Below are 17,529 nucleotides of genomic sequence, written 5' to 3'. Positions count from 1 at the left end.
CAGATGTGGACTCTGACCACAATCTATTGGTTATGGCCTGTAGGTTAAAACTGAAGGAACTGCAAAAAGGTGGGAATTTAAGGACATGGGATCTGGATAACCTGAGAGAAACAAAGGTTGTACAGAGTTTCAAGGAGAGCATAAGGGAACAATTGACAGGAATGGGGGAAAGAAACACAGCAGAAGAAGAATGGGTAGCTCTGAGGGATGAAGTAGTGAAGGCAGCAGAGGATCAAGTAGGTAAAAATACGAGAGCTGCTAGAAATCCTTGGGTAACAGAAGAAATATTGAATTTAATTGATGAAAGGAGAAAATATAAAAATGCAGTAAATGAAGCAGACAAAAAGGAATACAATCGTCTCCAAAAAGAGATCGACGGGAAGTGCAAAATGGCTAAGCAGGGATGGCTAGAGGACAAATGTAAGGATGTAGAAGCTTATCTCACTAGGGGTAAGATAGATACTGCCTACAGGAAAATTAAAGAGACCTTTGGAGAGAAGAGAACCACGTGTATGAATATCAAGAGCTCAGATGGCAACCCAGTTCTAAGCAAAGAAGGGAAGGCAGAAAGGTGGAAGGAGTATATAGAAAGTTTATACAAGGGCGATGTACTTGAGGACAATATTATGGAAATGAAAGAAGATATAGATGAAGACGAAATGGGAGGTAAGATACTGCGTGAAGAGTTTGACAGAGCACTGAAAGACCTGAGTCGAAACAAGGCCCCCGGAGTAGACAACATTCCATTAGAGCTACTGACGGCCTTGGGAGAGCCAGTCATTACAAAACTCTACCAGCTGGTGAGCAAGATGTATGAGACAGGCGAAATACCCTCAGACTTCAAGAAAAATATAATAATTCCAATCCCAAAGAAATCAGGTGCTGATACATGTGAAAATTACCGAACTATCAGTTTAATAGGTCACAGCTGCAATATACTAACGCGAGTTCTTTACAGACGAATGGAAAAACTGGTAGATACGGACCTCGGTGAGGATGAGCTTGCAGAACGAGATTTTCACTCTGCAGCGGAGTGTGCGCTGCTGATATGAAACTTCCTGGCAGATTAAAACAGTGTGCCCGAGCGAGTCTGGAACTCGGTACCTTTGCCTTTTGCGGGCAAGTGCTCTACCAACTGAGCTACCGAAGCACGACTCACGTACGGTACTCACAGCTTTACTTCTGCCAGTATCTGTCTCCTACCTTCCAAACTTTACAGAAGCTCTTCTGCGAAAGCTGTGAGTACCGGACGTAAGTCGTGCTTAGGTAGCTCAGTTGGTAGAGCACTTGCCTGCGAAAGGCAAAGGTCCCGAGTTCGAGTCTCGGTTGGGCACACAGTTTTAATCTGCCAGCAAGTTTCATATCTGCGCACACTCCGCTGCACAGTGAAAATATTCTGGATACATCCCCCAGGCTGTGGCTAAGCCATGTCTCCGCAGTATCCTTTCTTTGAGGAGTGCTAGTTCTGCAAGGTTCACAGAAGAGCTTCTGTAAAGTTTGGAAGGTAGGAGACGGATACTGGCAGAAGTAAAGCTGTGAGTACCGGACCTGAGTCGTGCTTCGGTAGCACAGTTGGTAGAGCACTTGCCCGCGAAAGGCAAAGGTCCCGAGCTCGAGTCTCGGTCGGGCACACAGTTTTAATCTGCCAGGAAGTTTCAAGATGAGTTTGGATTCCGTAGAAATGTTGGAACACGTGAGGCAAAACTGAACTTACGACTTATCTTAGAAGAAAGATTAAGAAAAGGCAAGCCTACGTTTCTAGCATTTGTAGACTTAGATAAAGCTTTTGACAATGTTGACTGAAATACTGTCTTTCAAATTCTAAAGGTGGCAGGGGTAAAATACAGGGAGCGAAAGGCTATTAACAATTTGTACAGAAACCAGATGGCAGTTACAAGAGTCGAGGGGGATGAAAGGGAAGCAGTGGTTGGGAAAGGAGTGAGACAGGGTTGTAGCCTCTCCCCGATGTTATTCAATCTGTATATTGAGCAAGCAGTAAAGGAAACAAAAGAAAAATTCGGAGTAGGTATTAAAATTCATGGAGAAGAAGTAAAAACTTTGAGGTTCGCCGATGACATTGTAATTCTGTCAGAGACAGCAAAGGACCTGGAAGAGCAGTTGAACGGAATGGACAGTGTCCTAAAAGGAGGATATAAGATGAACATCAACAAAAGCAAAACGAGGATAATGGAATGTAGTCAAATTAAATCGAGTGATGCTGAGGGAATTAGATTAGGAAATGAGACACTTAAAGTAGCAAAGGAGTTTTGCTATTTAGGAAGTAAAATAACTGATGATGGTCGAAGTAGAGAGGACATAAGATGTAGACTGGCAATGGCAAGGAAAGCGTTTCTGAAGAAGAGAAATTTGTGAACATCAAGTACAGATTTATGTATCAGGAAGTCGTTTCTGAAAGTATTTGTTTGGAGTGTAGCCATGTATGGACGTGAAACATGGACGATAACTAATTTGGACAAGAAGAGAATAGAAGCTTTCGAAATGTGGTACTACAGAAGAATGCTGAAGATAAGGTGGGTAGATCACGTAACCAATGAGGAGGTATTGAATAGGATTGGGAAGAAGAGAAGTTTGTGGCCCAACTTGACTAGAAGAAGGGATCGGTTGGTAGGACATGTTTTGAGGCATCAAGGGATCACAAATTTAGCATTGGAGGGCAGCGTGGTGGGTAAAAATCGTAGAGGGAGACCAAGAGATGAATAGACTAAGCAGATTCAGAAGGATGTAGGTTGCAGTACGTACTGGGAGATGAAGAAGCTTGCACAGGATAGAGTAGCATGGAGAGCTGCATCAAACCAGTCTCAGAACTGAAGACAACAACAACAACAACACGAAAGTTCAGCCTCTTAAATGTGACAGTTGCGAAAGAAAACTTTTTGTCCATTCTGTGCACGATAATGCAAGTAATGAGGAAATAGGATTATAATTTTATGACATGTTGATCTATTTCATTTCATAAACGGTACTTGGTAGCGTAACAATCTTTGACAAGTGCACAGGGGTGAGTAATTCGCCTTACAGGTAATACTCGTATTTTTGTAACCAATGAGATACTGCGTTATTTTTAATGCCTCCTATTGGCATTCGAGAGTTTCTGTCTGGTGCAATGGCATAACATCCGTAACATTAACAATGACAGTTTTTGTAGAAATAACGAGGTGACACTGTTGTGGTTGGCAAGAGAGTCAACACCGTGTTACTAGAGGAGGCCGAAATGTACGCGTTTTAGCTCACCCAGGCTGGCGTGAGGTCTGTAACAGGACAAGGAAATTAGAATTTAGGAAAACGGACGTAGCTGGTGGAATACTTAACTTTAATCCATTAATGACGAACGTCGCTCTTGACGGTACATGATTCACAATATCAATAGTAACTGATAATGGCGCCTTGCTAGGTCGTAGCAAATGACGTAGCTGAAGGCTACGCTAAACTATCTTCTCGGCAATTGAGAACATAAGTATGCAGTGAACCATCGCTAGCAAAGTCGGCTGTACAACTGAAGCGAGTGCTAGGAACTCTCTCTAGACCTGCCGTGTGGCGGCGCTCGGTCTGCAATCACTGATAGTGGCGACACGCGGGTCCGACGTATACTACCGGACCGCGGCCGATTTAAGGGCTACGACCTAGCAAGTGTGGTGTCTGGCAGTGACACCACAGACACCATTTTCATAAAGGATGAGAATGCCAGAATAGCGCAGTCTCGATTTTATTGACACGTAAGACCTCGATATCATTTTTAAGTTTTTCCCCGGTCTCGCATTTTAGGGAAAACTACACTCCTGGAAATTGAAATAAGAACACCGTGAATTCATTGTCCCAGGAAGGGAAAACTTTATTGACACATTCCTGGGGTCAGATACATCACATGATCACACTGACAGAACCACAGGCACATAGACACAGGCAACAGAGCATGCACAATGTCGGCACTAGTACAGTGTATATCCACCTTTCGCAGCAATGCAGGCTGCTATTCTCCCATGGAGACGATCGTAGAGATGCTGGATGTAGTCCTGTGGAACGGCTTGCCATGCCATTTCCACCTGGCGCCTCAGTTGGACCAGCGTTCGTGCTGGACGTGCAGACCGCGTGAGACGACTCTTCATCCAGTCCCAAACATGCTCAATGGGGGACAGATCCGGAGATCTTGCTGGCCAGGGTAGTTGACTTACACCTTCTAGAGCACGTTGGGTGGCACGGGATACATGTGGACGTGCATTGTCCTGTTTGAACAGCAAGTTCCCGTGCCGGTCTAGGAATGGTAGAACGATGGGTTCGATGACGGTTTGGATGTACCGTGCACTATTCAGTGTCCCCTCGACGATCACCAGATGTGTACGGCCAGTGTAGGAGATCGCTCCCCACACCATGATGCCGGGTGTTGGTCCTGTGTGCCTCGGTCGTATGCAGTCCTGATTGTGGCGCTCACCTGCACGGCGCCAAACACGCATACGACCATCATTGGCACCAAGGCAGAAGCGACTCTCATCGCTGAAGACGACACGTCTCCATTCGTCCCTCCATTCACGCCTGTCGCGACACCACTGGAGCCGGGCTGCACGATGTTGGGGCGTGAGCGGAAGACGGCCTAACGGTGTACGGGACCGTAGCCCAGCTTCATGGAGACGGTTGCGAATGGTCCTCGCCGATACCCCAGGAGCAACAGTGTCCCTAATTTGCTGGGAAGTGGCGGTGCGGTCCCCTACGGCACTGCGTAGGATCCTACGGACTTGGTGTGCATCCGTGCGTCGCTGCGGTCCGGTCCCAGGTCGACGGGCACGTGCACCTTCCGCCGACCACTGGCGACAACATCGATGTACTGTGGAGACCTCACGCAATTCGGCGGTACGTCCACCCGGCCTCCCGCATGCCCACTATACGCCCTCGCTCAAAGTCCGTCAACTGCACATACGGTTCACGTCCACGCTGTCGCGGCATCCTACCAGTGTTAAAGACTGCGATGGAGCTCCGTATGCCACGGCAAACTGGCTGACACTGACGGCGGCGGTTAACAAATGCTGCGCAGCTAGCGCCATTCGATGGCCAACACCGCGGTTCCTAGTGTGTCCGCTGTGCCGTGCGTGTGATCATTGCTTGTACATCCCTCTCGCAGTGTCCGGAGCAAGTATGGTGGGTCTGACACACCGGTGCCAATGTGTTCTTTTTTCCATTTCCAGGAGTGTATCTTTGTTAACATCAAAACTGTGTTATATTAGCGTACTACTCTTTATTGGAGGTCTCCAGCGACGTGGGCATTAACTAATCTAAGAATCATCAGTTATTCGCAATATAAACCTTTTGGTGGTGGCTGCATCAATAATCCAGGAGAATAGAACACTTTTCGCCACGTCATTAATATTTTCTTTTATCGCAACTTGCATTTACATCAGTGTTAGGGCCACATCTGTTTTCTTTATATGTCAACGATATTTCGGGGGTTCTGTCCTCCTGTAAATATGATTTCTATGCCGACGACCTCCAGCTCTACCTAAGCATCAGACCCGAAGACATAAACATTGCAATCGCTCAGATGAATGATGACCTGTCTTCAGTAGTGACATGGGCGAAAAACCTGGGGCTTAAACTAAATGCAAAAAAGACACAAGTAATCTTAATAGGGCATCAGAAATTAATAATTTCAGATTTCTGCAACGGCTGCCTCCTATTCTGCTTGACGGTATTCCAATACCATATCAGAAAACAGTTAAGAACTTGAGTTTAACTTTGGATGAGCATCTCAAATGGGCGGAGAAACAGTCGCAGTGTGCCAGAAGACGTCCGCTTGTCTCTATGCTCTCATAAAGTTTCGGAACGTGTTTCCACAGGACCTGAAACGCCAGCTCGTGCAAGCACTCGTTCTACTGAACCTCCACTATTGTGATGTAATTGAACACGGCATGAGTAGTGAAAACAACCGACGGCTAGAACTAACTATGAATGCCTGTGTGCGTTAAACCTGCAACATTCGCGGATCTGATCATGTTAGTGCTTCATACTCCCAGCTAGGGTGGCTGCGACCGGACAAATTGCGTGACTACCACACTCTATGTCTACTTCACCGACCCCAGTATCTTGCTTTAAACACCTTTCATGCCATTATAATCGAAACACGAGGTCACTCTTATTTGGTATCCTAACTGTGCCCACTCACAAAACAAAAACTTTTGCAAGCTCCATCTAAGTTGCCGCTGTCCGCCTCTGGAACAAACTGCCCTTTACCTTGCGCAAAATCAATCCCCTGCGGTTTTTAAGAAGAAGTTGAAGCATTTACTACTATCATCCTCATAGTGTTTTCCACAAAATTAATGTACAAGGCCAATCCTCTAATCTGTCAAATAGCAAAGCCAGCGTCTCCTGTCTTGCTCCTTTTTCTTCTTCCTCTTCATGTATCTCTATTAACCATACAATCTTCGTTCCCTTTATTTTTCCTTAATTATGTTACATCATGACTCTATTCTTCTCCTCCCTTCACCATCAGTCTCCCTCATACTCCCTGCTCTTAGCACTTCTATCTAAAATCTGTCTCTTTCATAATGTCTAATTATAACTGTTGTGGTTGGCAGGAGAGCCAACCGTATGGTTAAAGGAGGCCAATATGCACGCGTTTTAGCTCACGCAGGCTGGCGTGACGTCTGGAACATGACAAGGGAATTAGAAGTGAGAAAAACGGACGTAGCCGGTGGAATACTTAACTTTAATCCATTCATGGAGAACGTTGCTCTTTATGGTACATGTCTACATCTACATCTACATCTACATGACTACTCTGCAATTCACATTTAAGTGCTTGGCAGAGGGTTCATCGAACCACAATCATACTATCTCTCTACTATTCCACTCCCGAACAGCGAGCGGGAAAAACGAACACCTAAACCTTTCTGTTCGAGCTCTGATTTCTCTTATTTTATTTTGATGATCATTCCTACCTATGTAGGTTGGGCTCAACAAAATATTTTCGCATTCGGAAGAGAAAGTTGGTGACTGAAATTTCGTAAAAAGCTCTCGCCGCGACGAAAAACGTCTATGCTGTAATGACTTCCATCCCAACTCGTGTATCATATCTGCCACACTCTCTCCCCTATTACGCGATAATACAAAACGAGCTGCCCTTCTTTGCACCCTCTCGATGTCCTCCGTCAATCCCACCTGGTAAGGATCCCACACCGCGCAGCAATATTCTAACAGAGGACGAACGAGTGTAGTGTAAGCTGTCTCTTTAGTGGACTTGTTGCATCTTCTAAGTGTCCTGCCAATGAAACGCAACCTTTGGCTCGCCTTCCCGACAATATTATCTATGTGGTCCTTCCAACTGAAGTTGTTCGTAATTTTAACACCCAGGTACTTAGTTGAATTGACAGCCTTGAGAATTGTACTATTTATCGAGTAATCGAATTCCAACGGATTTCTTTTCGAACTCATGTGGATCATCTCACACTTTTCGTTATTTAGCGTCAACTGCCACCTGACACACCATACAGCAATCTTTTCTAAATCGCTTTGCAGCTGATACTGGTCTTCGGATGACCTTACTAGACGGTAAATTACAGCATCATCTGCGAACAACCTAAGAGAACTGCTCAGATTGTCACCCAGGTCATTTATATAGATCAGGAACAGTAGAGGTCCCAGGACGCTTCCCTGGGGAACACATATCACTTCAGTTTTACTCGATGATTTGCCGTCTATTACTACGAACTGCGACCTTCCTAACAGGAAATCACGAATCCAGTCGCACAACTGAGACGATGCCCCATAGCTCCGCAGCTTGATTAGAAGTCGCTTGTGAGGAACGGTGTCAAAAGCTTTCCGGAAATCTAGAAATACGGAATCAACTTGAGATCCCCTGTCGATAGCGGCCATTACTTCGTGCGAATAAAGAGCTAGCTGCGTTGCACAAGAGCGATGCTTTCAATAGATCGTTCCCTTCGAGGTGATTCATAATGTTTGAATACAGTATATGCTCCAAAACCCTACTGCAAACCGACGTCAATGATATAGGTCTGTAGTTAAATGGATTACTCCTACTACCCTTCTTGAACACTGGTGCGACCTGCGCAATTTTCCAATCTGTAGGTACAGATCTATCGGTGAGCGAGCGGTTGAATATGAGTGCTAAGTAGGGAGCTATAGTATCAGCGTAATCTGAAAGGAACCTAATCGGTATACAATCTGGACCTGAAGACTTGCCCGTATCAAGCGATTTGAGTTGCTTCGCAACCCCTAAGGTATCTACTTCTAAGAAACTCATGCTAGCAGATGTTCGTGTTTCAAATTCTGGAATATTCCATTCGTCTTCACTGGTGAAGGAATTTCGGAAAACTGCGTTCAATAACTCCGCTTTAGCGGCACAGTCGTCGATAACAGTACCATCGGCACTGCGCAGCGAAGGTATTGACTGCGTCTTGCCGCTTGTGTACTTTACATACGGCCAGAATTTCTTCGGATTTTCTACCAAATTTCGAGACAATGTTTCGTTGTGGAACCTATTAAAGGCATCTCGCATCGAAGTACGTGCCAAATTTCGCGCGTCTGTAAATTTTAGCCCATCTTCAGGATTTCGCGTTCTTCTGAACTTCGCATGCTTTTTCCGTTGCCTCTGCAACAGCGTTCGGACCTTTTTTGTGTACCACGGGGGATCCGTTCCATCTCTTACCAATTTATGAGGTATGAATATCTCAATTGCTGTTGCTACTATATCTTTGAATTTGAGCCACATCTCGTCTACATTCGCATAGTCAGTTCGGAAGGAATGGAAATTGTCTTTTAGGAAGCCTTCTAGTGGCACTTTATCCGCTTTTTTAAATAAAATTATTTTGCGTTTGTTTCTGATGGATTTGGAAGAAATGGTATTGAGCCTAGCTACAATGACCTTGTGATCACTAATCCCGGTATCAGTCATGATGCTCTCTATCAGCTCTGGATTGTTTGTGGCCAAGAGGTCAAGTGTGTTTTCGCAACCATTTACAATTCGCGTGGGTTCGTGGACTAACTGCTCGAAATAATTTTCGGAGAATGCATTTAGGACAATCTCGAAAGACGTTTTCTGCCTACCACCGGTTTTGAACAAGTATTTATGCCAACATACCGAGGGTAGGTTGAAGTCCCCACCAACTATAACCGTATGAGTGGGGTATTTATTTGTTACGAGACTCAAACTTTCTCTGAACTGTTCCGCAACTGTATCATCGGAGTCTGGGGGTCGGTAGAAGGAGCCAATTATTAACTTAATTCGGCTGTTAAGTATAACCTCCACCCACACCAATTCGCACGGAGTATCTACTTCGACTTCACTACAAGATAAACCACTACTGACAGACACCAACACTCCACCACCAATTCTGCCTAATCTATCTTTCCTGAACACCGTCTGAGACTTCGTAAAAATTTCTGCAGAACTTATTTCAGGCTTTAGCCAGCTTTCTGTACCTATAACGATATCAGCTTCTGTGCTTTCTATTAGCGCTTGAAGCTCAGGGACTTTTCCAGCGCAACCACAACAGTTTACAACTATAATTCCGACTGTTCCTTGATCCAAGCAGGTCCTGTAATTGCCAAGCACCCTTTGACATTGCAGCCCATCCCGCACTTTCCCGAGGCCTTCTAACCTAAAAAACCGCCCAGTCCATGCCACACAGCCTCCGCTACCCGTGTAGCCGCCAGCTGAGTGTAGTGAACTCCTGACCTATTCAGCGGAACCCGAAACCCCACCACCCTATGGTGCAAGTCAAGGAATCTGCAGCCAATACGGTCGCAAAACCGTCTGAGCCTCTGATTCAGACCCTCCACCCGGCTCTGCACCAAAGGTCCGCAGTCGGTTCTGTCAACGATGCTGCAGTTGGTGAGCTCTGCCTTCATCTCGTAAGCAAGACCGGCAGCCTTCACCAAATCAGATAGCCGCTGGAATCCAGAGAGAATTTCCTCAGATCCAAAGAGACACACGTCATTAGTGCCGACATGTGCCACCACCTGCAGCTGGCTGCACCCTGTGCTCTTCATGGCATCCGGAAGGACCCTTTCCACATCAGGAATGACTCCTCCCGGAATGCACACGGAGTGCACACTGGATTTCTTCCCCTCCTTAGCCGCCATATCCCTAAGGGGCCCCATTACGCGCCTAACATTGGAGCTCCCAACTACCAATAAGCCCACCCTCTGCGATTGCCCAGACCTTGAAGGCTGAGAATGATCCTCTGAAACAGGGCAGGCAGCTGCATCTGGCTCAGCCAGAGACAGTGCCTGAAACCGGTTTGTCAGACGCACCGGGGAGGCTTTCTGATCAGCCTCCGGGGACGCCTTTCGCTGTCTGCCACGCCTTGGAACGACCTCCCAATCAACCACAGGCGAGGGCTCAGCCCCACTGCGGGCAGCAAGCGGGGCAACCACAGCGGCAGACCGATCTGGGGACAGACGGGATGAGGTTGACATCCCCGTGATACCCGAGTCCGGTTCCCCACAGTGGTGCCCATTGGCAACAGCCTCAAGCTGCGCGACCGAAGTCAGCGCCGATTGCAGCTGTGAGCGAAGGGATGCCAAGTCAGCCCTCATCCGAACACAGCAATCGCAGTCCCTGTCCATTCTAATTGATGTTTAACAACAGTTATTGAAACACGAGTCCGTGCCTAGATAACGCAAGCGGAATACACAAAGAATGTATCAACTAACCTGTACAAATGCCTAACGACTGCGCTACAATCTGCTTTATTTACGATTACAGTAACTAAAACTCGAAATTGCACCTCCTATACGAAACTCACACGCAATTTAAATAAGAATCTACGAAGTAAACACTAAAGCGCGATGCTACAACTGTCAAATACTATAATACGCCCGAAATATATGAATTAAACAATGCATGTACCCAAAAACACGCAAAGAAATTAATTAAACTATCTAACAAATAAGTAAGCTAGGGTTATACGACTTGCTGCAGCAGCTGCTTATCCAACGGCGGCAGGGAGCACACTGACTGACTGACCAACCGACACTGGCCGTTCAAAACAAAAACAGAAGACAGACGACTACGCGAATTTACACTATTCAGGTACTAAGGCGCGATGCTACAACCCTCAAATACTATAATACGCCCGAAATATATGAATTAAACAATGCAAGTACCCAAAAACACGCAAAGAAATTAATTAAACTATCTAACAAATAAGTAAGCTAGGGTTATACGACTTGCTGCAGCAGCTGCTTATCCAACGGCGGCAGGGAGCACACTGACTGACTGACCAACCGACACATGATTCACAATATCAATAGTACGAATACTAGCGCCTTGCTAGGTCGTAGCAAATAACTTAGCTGAAGGCTATGCTAACTATCGTCTCGGCAAATGAGAGGGTAGAAGTCAGTCAACCACCGCTCGCAAAGTCAGCTGTAATACAGAAAATAATCGAAGCAGAATCATATCCTGAAGTAGTAAACAAAGATTTTGAGATACGACTCCTCTTGCAATGCACACGTTTCAAATCGGTGTCTAATGGCTGAAGTGGAAAGAAGCCTACAATCTTTCCGATTACGAGGGTGCAGGCACATGTGAACCATTAATAAGTGACTGATTTTAATAAGTGATATCATGTAAGAGGAAAATGGAGCTGTATCATCATGTAAAGGACACTCAGAGCCCAGTAACAAAAATTTGCTGTAGGGAATACTGCAAAGAGCAAGGGAGCAAGGGATTTGTTACCAGGCACTCTTGAACAATTTATTGCTCCAACGGAATAGAAACCTCTTGGAACAGAATTAAAACTTTATGGTTAATTGTGAAAGAAGTATCACGGCAGAATATACGTGTGCTCGACGTATTACATCTCTGTTTCGTGAGAATGAAACTGTTTGTTATCCCCCAGAGTTACGTAAAATATTTAATATCACTTCTTAGGAATAGTCGACAAGCTAAATCAGTATTTTATTGGTGCAGATAAACATGAAGAACTCCTGAAAGCTGACATTCCGAGACAATAATATCATATGTAGCTACAGAAATCAAGGAAAGACGAAACTGAAATCAGTTATTCCATTACTAAAGAGTAAAATTGCCTGCGGGTATAATGAAATTTCAAGTAGGTCTAAGAAGACCAGCGCACCATACATTGGTTTTGTTCTTAGTCACCTGTACAATCAATCTTTCAGCAGTGGTCAGTTTCCTGACGGTTTGAAATACTCGTTGGTGAAATCACTTTATAAAAAGTGAAACTACAACATGAAATGTGTGAAACAGATAACGTAAATAATCACCGTCAATTTAATTCCTACCAGTGCTTTCAAACGTTTTTGGAAAAGCCGTTTATAGGAGAGTATTGGCACGATTCAGTAGACACAATTTCCTATCAGAGTCTCAGTTCAGTTTTAGGAACGGGTTATCCGCAGAAATTGCCATTTTTTTACTTATTTATGAGGCAGTGGTAGGGCCATATGATAGGTTGAGTACAGCAAGACTTTTCTTTGATTCCGAAAAAGTCATTTGATTGTGTGGACCACACAATAATTTTTCATAAATTGTAACAGTGTAAGTTTGGGGGAAATGTTTGTCAGTGATTTAGTTCATGTCTGCAAAGTAGGAAGCACAATGTTGTCCTCCACTGTGTGCAATGATGGGAAAGGTTTAGATGTTACAGGAGTCTTGTAATGTGGGAACTGCTAAAAGGATGTGGTTTGAGTCCATCGCTTTTCTTTATATACATCACTGACCGCCACTAAACATGACATGTAACACAAAAATTACTCGCTTTTCAAATGACACGAGTATTATTTAAGAGACATGGAACGTATATAAATTATATAGCTTACAAGGTAACCAGTAACATCAGCAGGTGGCTTTCAGAGAAGAGATTAACTCTTAAATGTAACAAAACGCAGTAGGTAGGTCTTTTGTAAAAGGAACATTTTATTGTCCTAAGCTCACACAACAGTCAGTGAAATCGATCATTTTAAATTGTTAGTGCGGAGGGAAGATGGAAGGCTTTCTTGCAAGTACAACGTTGTAGATCTTGTGCAGGAAGTAAATGCTGCTATCTTCACTGTAAGTATGATCTTCACTGTCTCTGACACTGAAACGTGAAAGCCTGTCTAGTCTGCTTTCTTTGACTCTGTACCTCCTATGATGTTACATTTTGAGAGAGTTCTGTACTCTCAACAAAAATATCCTTCGTCCAGAAACGATTGGTCACTCATATCTGCAGCGTCATTTCGCTGACTTCGTATAGGCCGTTGTTCACGTATCTCAGGATTGTAACTCTGCCAGTCTCATACATGAATTCCATCATCATGATGTATGTTGTTGACAATTATGATTCTTTCAGAAGAAATTGCAACCCCCTGGATAATATTTCCTTAAGCACTGTACAAAAGCAGCATGTAATATTCAGAAAATTTAACTCTGAATAAACCTCAGTAGAAATGAAAATGATAAAACCGAAGTATTCAAATCGAAGTTTAAAGGTTTCCTTGAGGCATAAACTTTCTATTCTGCACATGAGTTCTTCGCAGTAGTTGAGAACTTTTCTTTGTTGTGTGCTATTATTCCATTACTCTCTCTTTGCACGTTTTACTAATTATTTAATTATTTATTTATAAACCTTCCAGTCAGCATGCTTTAATCAGTGCAGTGACTCGTTCTATGGGCATGTAGCTCTGGCTCGCATGGTCCCACGGAACTTGATAAACAAATAAATGATTGAATCAGCACATCCCTCGACGGATTCTGCTGGCGCAAATCAAGTTTCGATATCTTGAATTATTTGTAGTAAAAGTTAAAGTATCTGTGTGAGGTTAATGATGCCGCTACTGCGTTGGTGTTGAATTCTGAAGTAACCAGTTAGAACCTCGATAGCTGAAGTAATTTACGTCTCCAGTATTTGTTATTTGGTCAGCAGAGAAAGAACAACGGTTACCCTAAAGTTACTCGTCGGCACACTGCGTCATTGCCGTAAGATTGTTGCCACATCAAACCTTACAGTCTCAAGGAGAGTGATCACATGACGCTAACACATTGACCGTCCCTCTGCCGAAAATGATGAGTAGCATGGCTGCTTCGTCTTAAGCTGGGGGCCCTGACTTCGAAGACCAAAAGAAGGAAGGGAGGAAGACAAGGTCGTATTTTGGAAGGATGGTAATGGCCGTATGGGGATCTGACTCCTTCTTACGGGTATCGGTCCAGTTCGTTAAGAGAGTATCGATATAGGACAATGTATCGATGGCACACAAAGTGGAGGCTGTTGTTTTAAAAACCGCCTCGGGTTATGTTGAGTTTTGAAACGCCCTTTGCCAAAAAAAATATGTATAACGTAACAAGTAAATACGAAAGAATTAAATGAATTTATCTTGCTGTGTAGGGCGATAGACAGTTACATTACAGAAACCTAGAGGGCAAAATCGTTGAGAAGTTATGAGTGCGCTGTGGTTTCCTACTCGGAGACATAGGTTTTCATTCGAATCTTGTTGTTGGAAGAAAATTTCACCACTAGTGGTTGGCTAGCAATGAGGATAGAGGTATTGGTGAACATTTCTTACAGTGTACGAGTAAACAAGACGTCATACACATCCATTACAGCCACCTACATTCAACAGATACGTTTGCGACACAAGTGTCATACAGCAGGAGTAAAGAAGTCAGTGTACGTGGAGGCAGGGAATCCATTCTTACAACAGAATGAGTCGTCTACTCACCGGCGAGTCCTCAGCAGCGGCCAAGGTCATTGCGAACACCGTCACGAGCGCCGCGGCAACAACTGCCTCCCAGGTGCGCATGCTGTTTGCGACTGGCCGAAGACGCGCCGCCGCCTCCATATAAAACAACAGCAGCGGCCAATTTCTGCATCTGCTTTCGCAGAAAATGACGTCTCAAGACGCCGATCCCTGGAAGCACCTGAGCGCCGTTGCAGCTTCCTCCATCCTCAATGGGCGCAAGTTGTACACACCTCGCTCGACCACCTAGCGAAATGTCACCTCTCAGCAACGTGCTTTCCTGTGCTGGAAGATGCATCGTGTCTATAGTTCTCGGAGAAGACGAAACGTCATTGCGGCAACTGCCAAAAAAATATGATTTCAAAATACCTCCACAGTGAGCTAATTAGATATGTTGCTGTTACTGTACTGGGTCTGTTTTACATCACATCCACGTTTTATCAACAAGTTTGACACGTACGAGGAAACGAGATTTAAGTTCAGACTGACTCATTCGACAAGAAATGAGACGTCATAAAAGTATGCTTCGGAAATGGGCATCATTTGTATGAAGTAGATGATGTTACTAATGATTATTGTTATTTATCCCCCACCTTTCCAATTAAAACAGTTTTACGACAGGGAGACGCTCTTTCAAGTCACCTCTTCAATCTTGCATTAGAGAAAGTGTTTCGGGAGGGATATTTACATCTATACAATGGTCTCCGATTCGAACATAGTGAAGTAAAACTCCTGGCTTATGCAGATGATATAGTGTTGCTGAATGAAACTGAAGAAGAACTGAAAGACATGTACAGATCTCTCAGGCACAGTGCCAGCAAACTGGGGCTTTTAATTAACCAAGAGTAAACAGAACATATGGAAATAGGTCGAGTCATAAACCCATATCCTTATTTTGAAATTGACCAACATTCTAAATTCAGAAACGTTCTTTAGTTTAAATACCTTGGATCACGTTTCAACAGTAAAAACATCATAAGAATGGATATAAACGAAAGAATAGCCTCAGGGTCAAGATGTCTGTACTCTAGGCAACCCACTCAAAAGTAAAGCTTTGTCAGTCACCACAAAGATGACACTATCATCTGCCCCATAGTACTGTACGGTTCAGAAATCTGGACTTTTACAAACAATGAAAGAGAAAAACTGAATGTTTTCGAAAGAAAAGTAATGAGAAAAATCTGGGGACCTGTGTTAGAGAATGGAGTATGGGGAATTCGAAAGAACAATGAAATTTATCAGCTAATGAAGCAACCCACTATCATCCAGAAATTAAAAAGTAGGAGAATGCAATGGGCTGGACATGTGGCTAGAATGGAAAACAACAGACTCACCAAAAAACCATTTCAAGGATCTCTCCAGGCAACAAGACCATTGGGCCGACCTCGTACAAGGTGGAAAGATGACGTAGAGAAGGACATCCCAGCATTAGGAATTTCCACAGGGTGGAGAGAGACTGCGAGATGTAGAAGGCGGTTGATGCCGCGCGTGGTCTACAGGGCCTGTGATCTCTGAGGAGAAGAAGAAGAACTTTTAACCGTAGTGTGTTACGAGTCACATTGCAAGTAATTAAACTAAATGGTACAGTTTGGCTACGATTAGTTGACCATTTTTACTGGTGTCGCCAGAAATGGAGACAATCGACGTTAATTGCAAGACATCCACTTCAATACGAGCGCTGCCAATGTATCGGCGTGTATCACACCTGGTTTTGTATAAGCGCAGTATTTGTTAATGGTGCCAGCACTGCGGCAAGGAGCCTGTGCTATCTTCCTCTCAGTACTCCTCTCCCACCGGCAGTCCTAATGCGGAGGTAAGACTCGCCACCTACTGCTTCCAGCAGCCACAGCGCGAATCGTCAACTTATCGTGGGCAAACAGTACTCACTACAGGAACAATTATACAGGGTGATTCCGTGATGGTGCTACAAATTTTCTGGGATGATGTAGACTGTAACTGTATCAAACTGAGGTAAGGGCCGCTGGTCTGGAAACGGCCGAGTTGAAAGTTATAAGCGAAAAGCTTTCTGATACTTCTGACAGTGATGCAGCTAACACTGTAGGTTACGCAACATTGACAGGTAGTAGAATGGAACAAAACAAGAAAAAAAGGTCTTCTAACATGGACTCTAAAATGCATACCATAAAAGCTATGAGAAATTGTTCATCTTCGATACGGTGAAACACAACTCTTCTACTGTAAGCTCTTTGGTTTTAATATTTTTGGAAATATACTATGGACCAAAACAAGAAAAAAATGTCAGTAAATATAAAGTCTAAAATGCACACCTTAAGTGCTAAGGGAACTTATTCAGTAGAATATATTTCTTTCACAGTATCGAAAGAAACAAGCGCTCTTAGCTCTTAAGGGAAACATTTTAGAGCCCAGGGTAGGAGGCATTTGTTCTTGTTTTGGTCCATAATACCACCTCTGAAAAGTTGCGTACCCTACAGTCTTAGTAACAACAGCAGCGTTAGATCTGTTCCACTGTCAGAGATATCAGAACGCATTTCGCTTACTTCCGACTCTAGTGTTTCCGAACCAGGTCTCTTACATCGTCTTGTAACTGTGTTTGTCTGTTTAGGTTGTGCATAGATCATTTTAGTTCTCGAAGATCTATTTATATTCGCATATGTTTCAACTATTTCTTAAAAGAAGTGTTTCCAGTCTCTTTTATTTCTTCATGCAGTGCACTGAATGCAATCTTATCCGTTGTAGGGCTTTTCTATGTCCTCTACCAAAATAATTTCTTTTTGTAGCTTCGTAGGTGTGATTAATGAGTTCAATAAAGAGAACTCGGTTTGTTTTAAGTGTCTGGTGTTC

General features: G+C 44.1%; 1 protein-coding gene across 5 annotated transcripts in view; it reads right to left on the bottom strand.

The window, feature by feature from the left end:
• Positions 1 to 14,952, bottom strand: part of LOC126354656 (inter-alpha-trypsin inhibitor heavy chain H4-like) — a 78,094-nt gene extending 63,142 nt beyond the window's left edge. For 3 of the 5 annotated variants that reach the window (XM_050004445.1, XM_050004454.1, XM_050004472.1), the window contains exon 1: positions 14,689 to 14,788. In XM_050004445.1, the coding sequence (XP_049860402.1) occupies positions 14,689 to 14,769 (81 nt within the window). In that variant the 5' untranslated portion in view covers positions 14,770 to 14,788. Of the gene's footprint in view, positions 1 to 14,688 lie in introns of all 5 variants that reach the window. The other 2 variants (XM_050004463.1, XM_050004435.1) reach the window with 2 other exon arrangements.
• Positions 14,953 to 17,529: the final 2,577 nt, after the last annotated feature.

Source organism: Schistocerca gregaria, chromosome 1 (genome assembly GCF_023897955.1).
Source record: "Schistocerca gregaria isolate iqSchGreg1 chromosome 1, iqSchGreg1.2, whole genome shotgun sequence".
Lineage (NCBI taxonomy): Eukaryota > Metazoa > Arthropoda > Insecta > Orthoptera > Acrididae > Schistocerca > Schistocerca gregaria.
The sequence above is the reverse complement of the archived record's forward strand: the minus strand, read 5'-3'. Positions and strand labels throughout refer to the sequence as shown.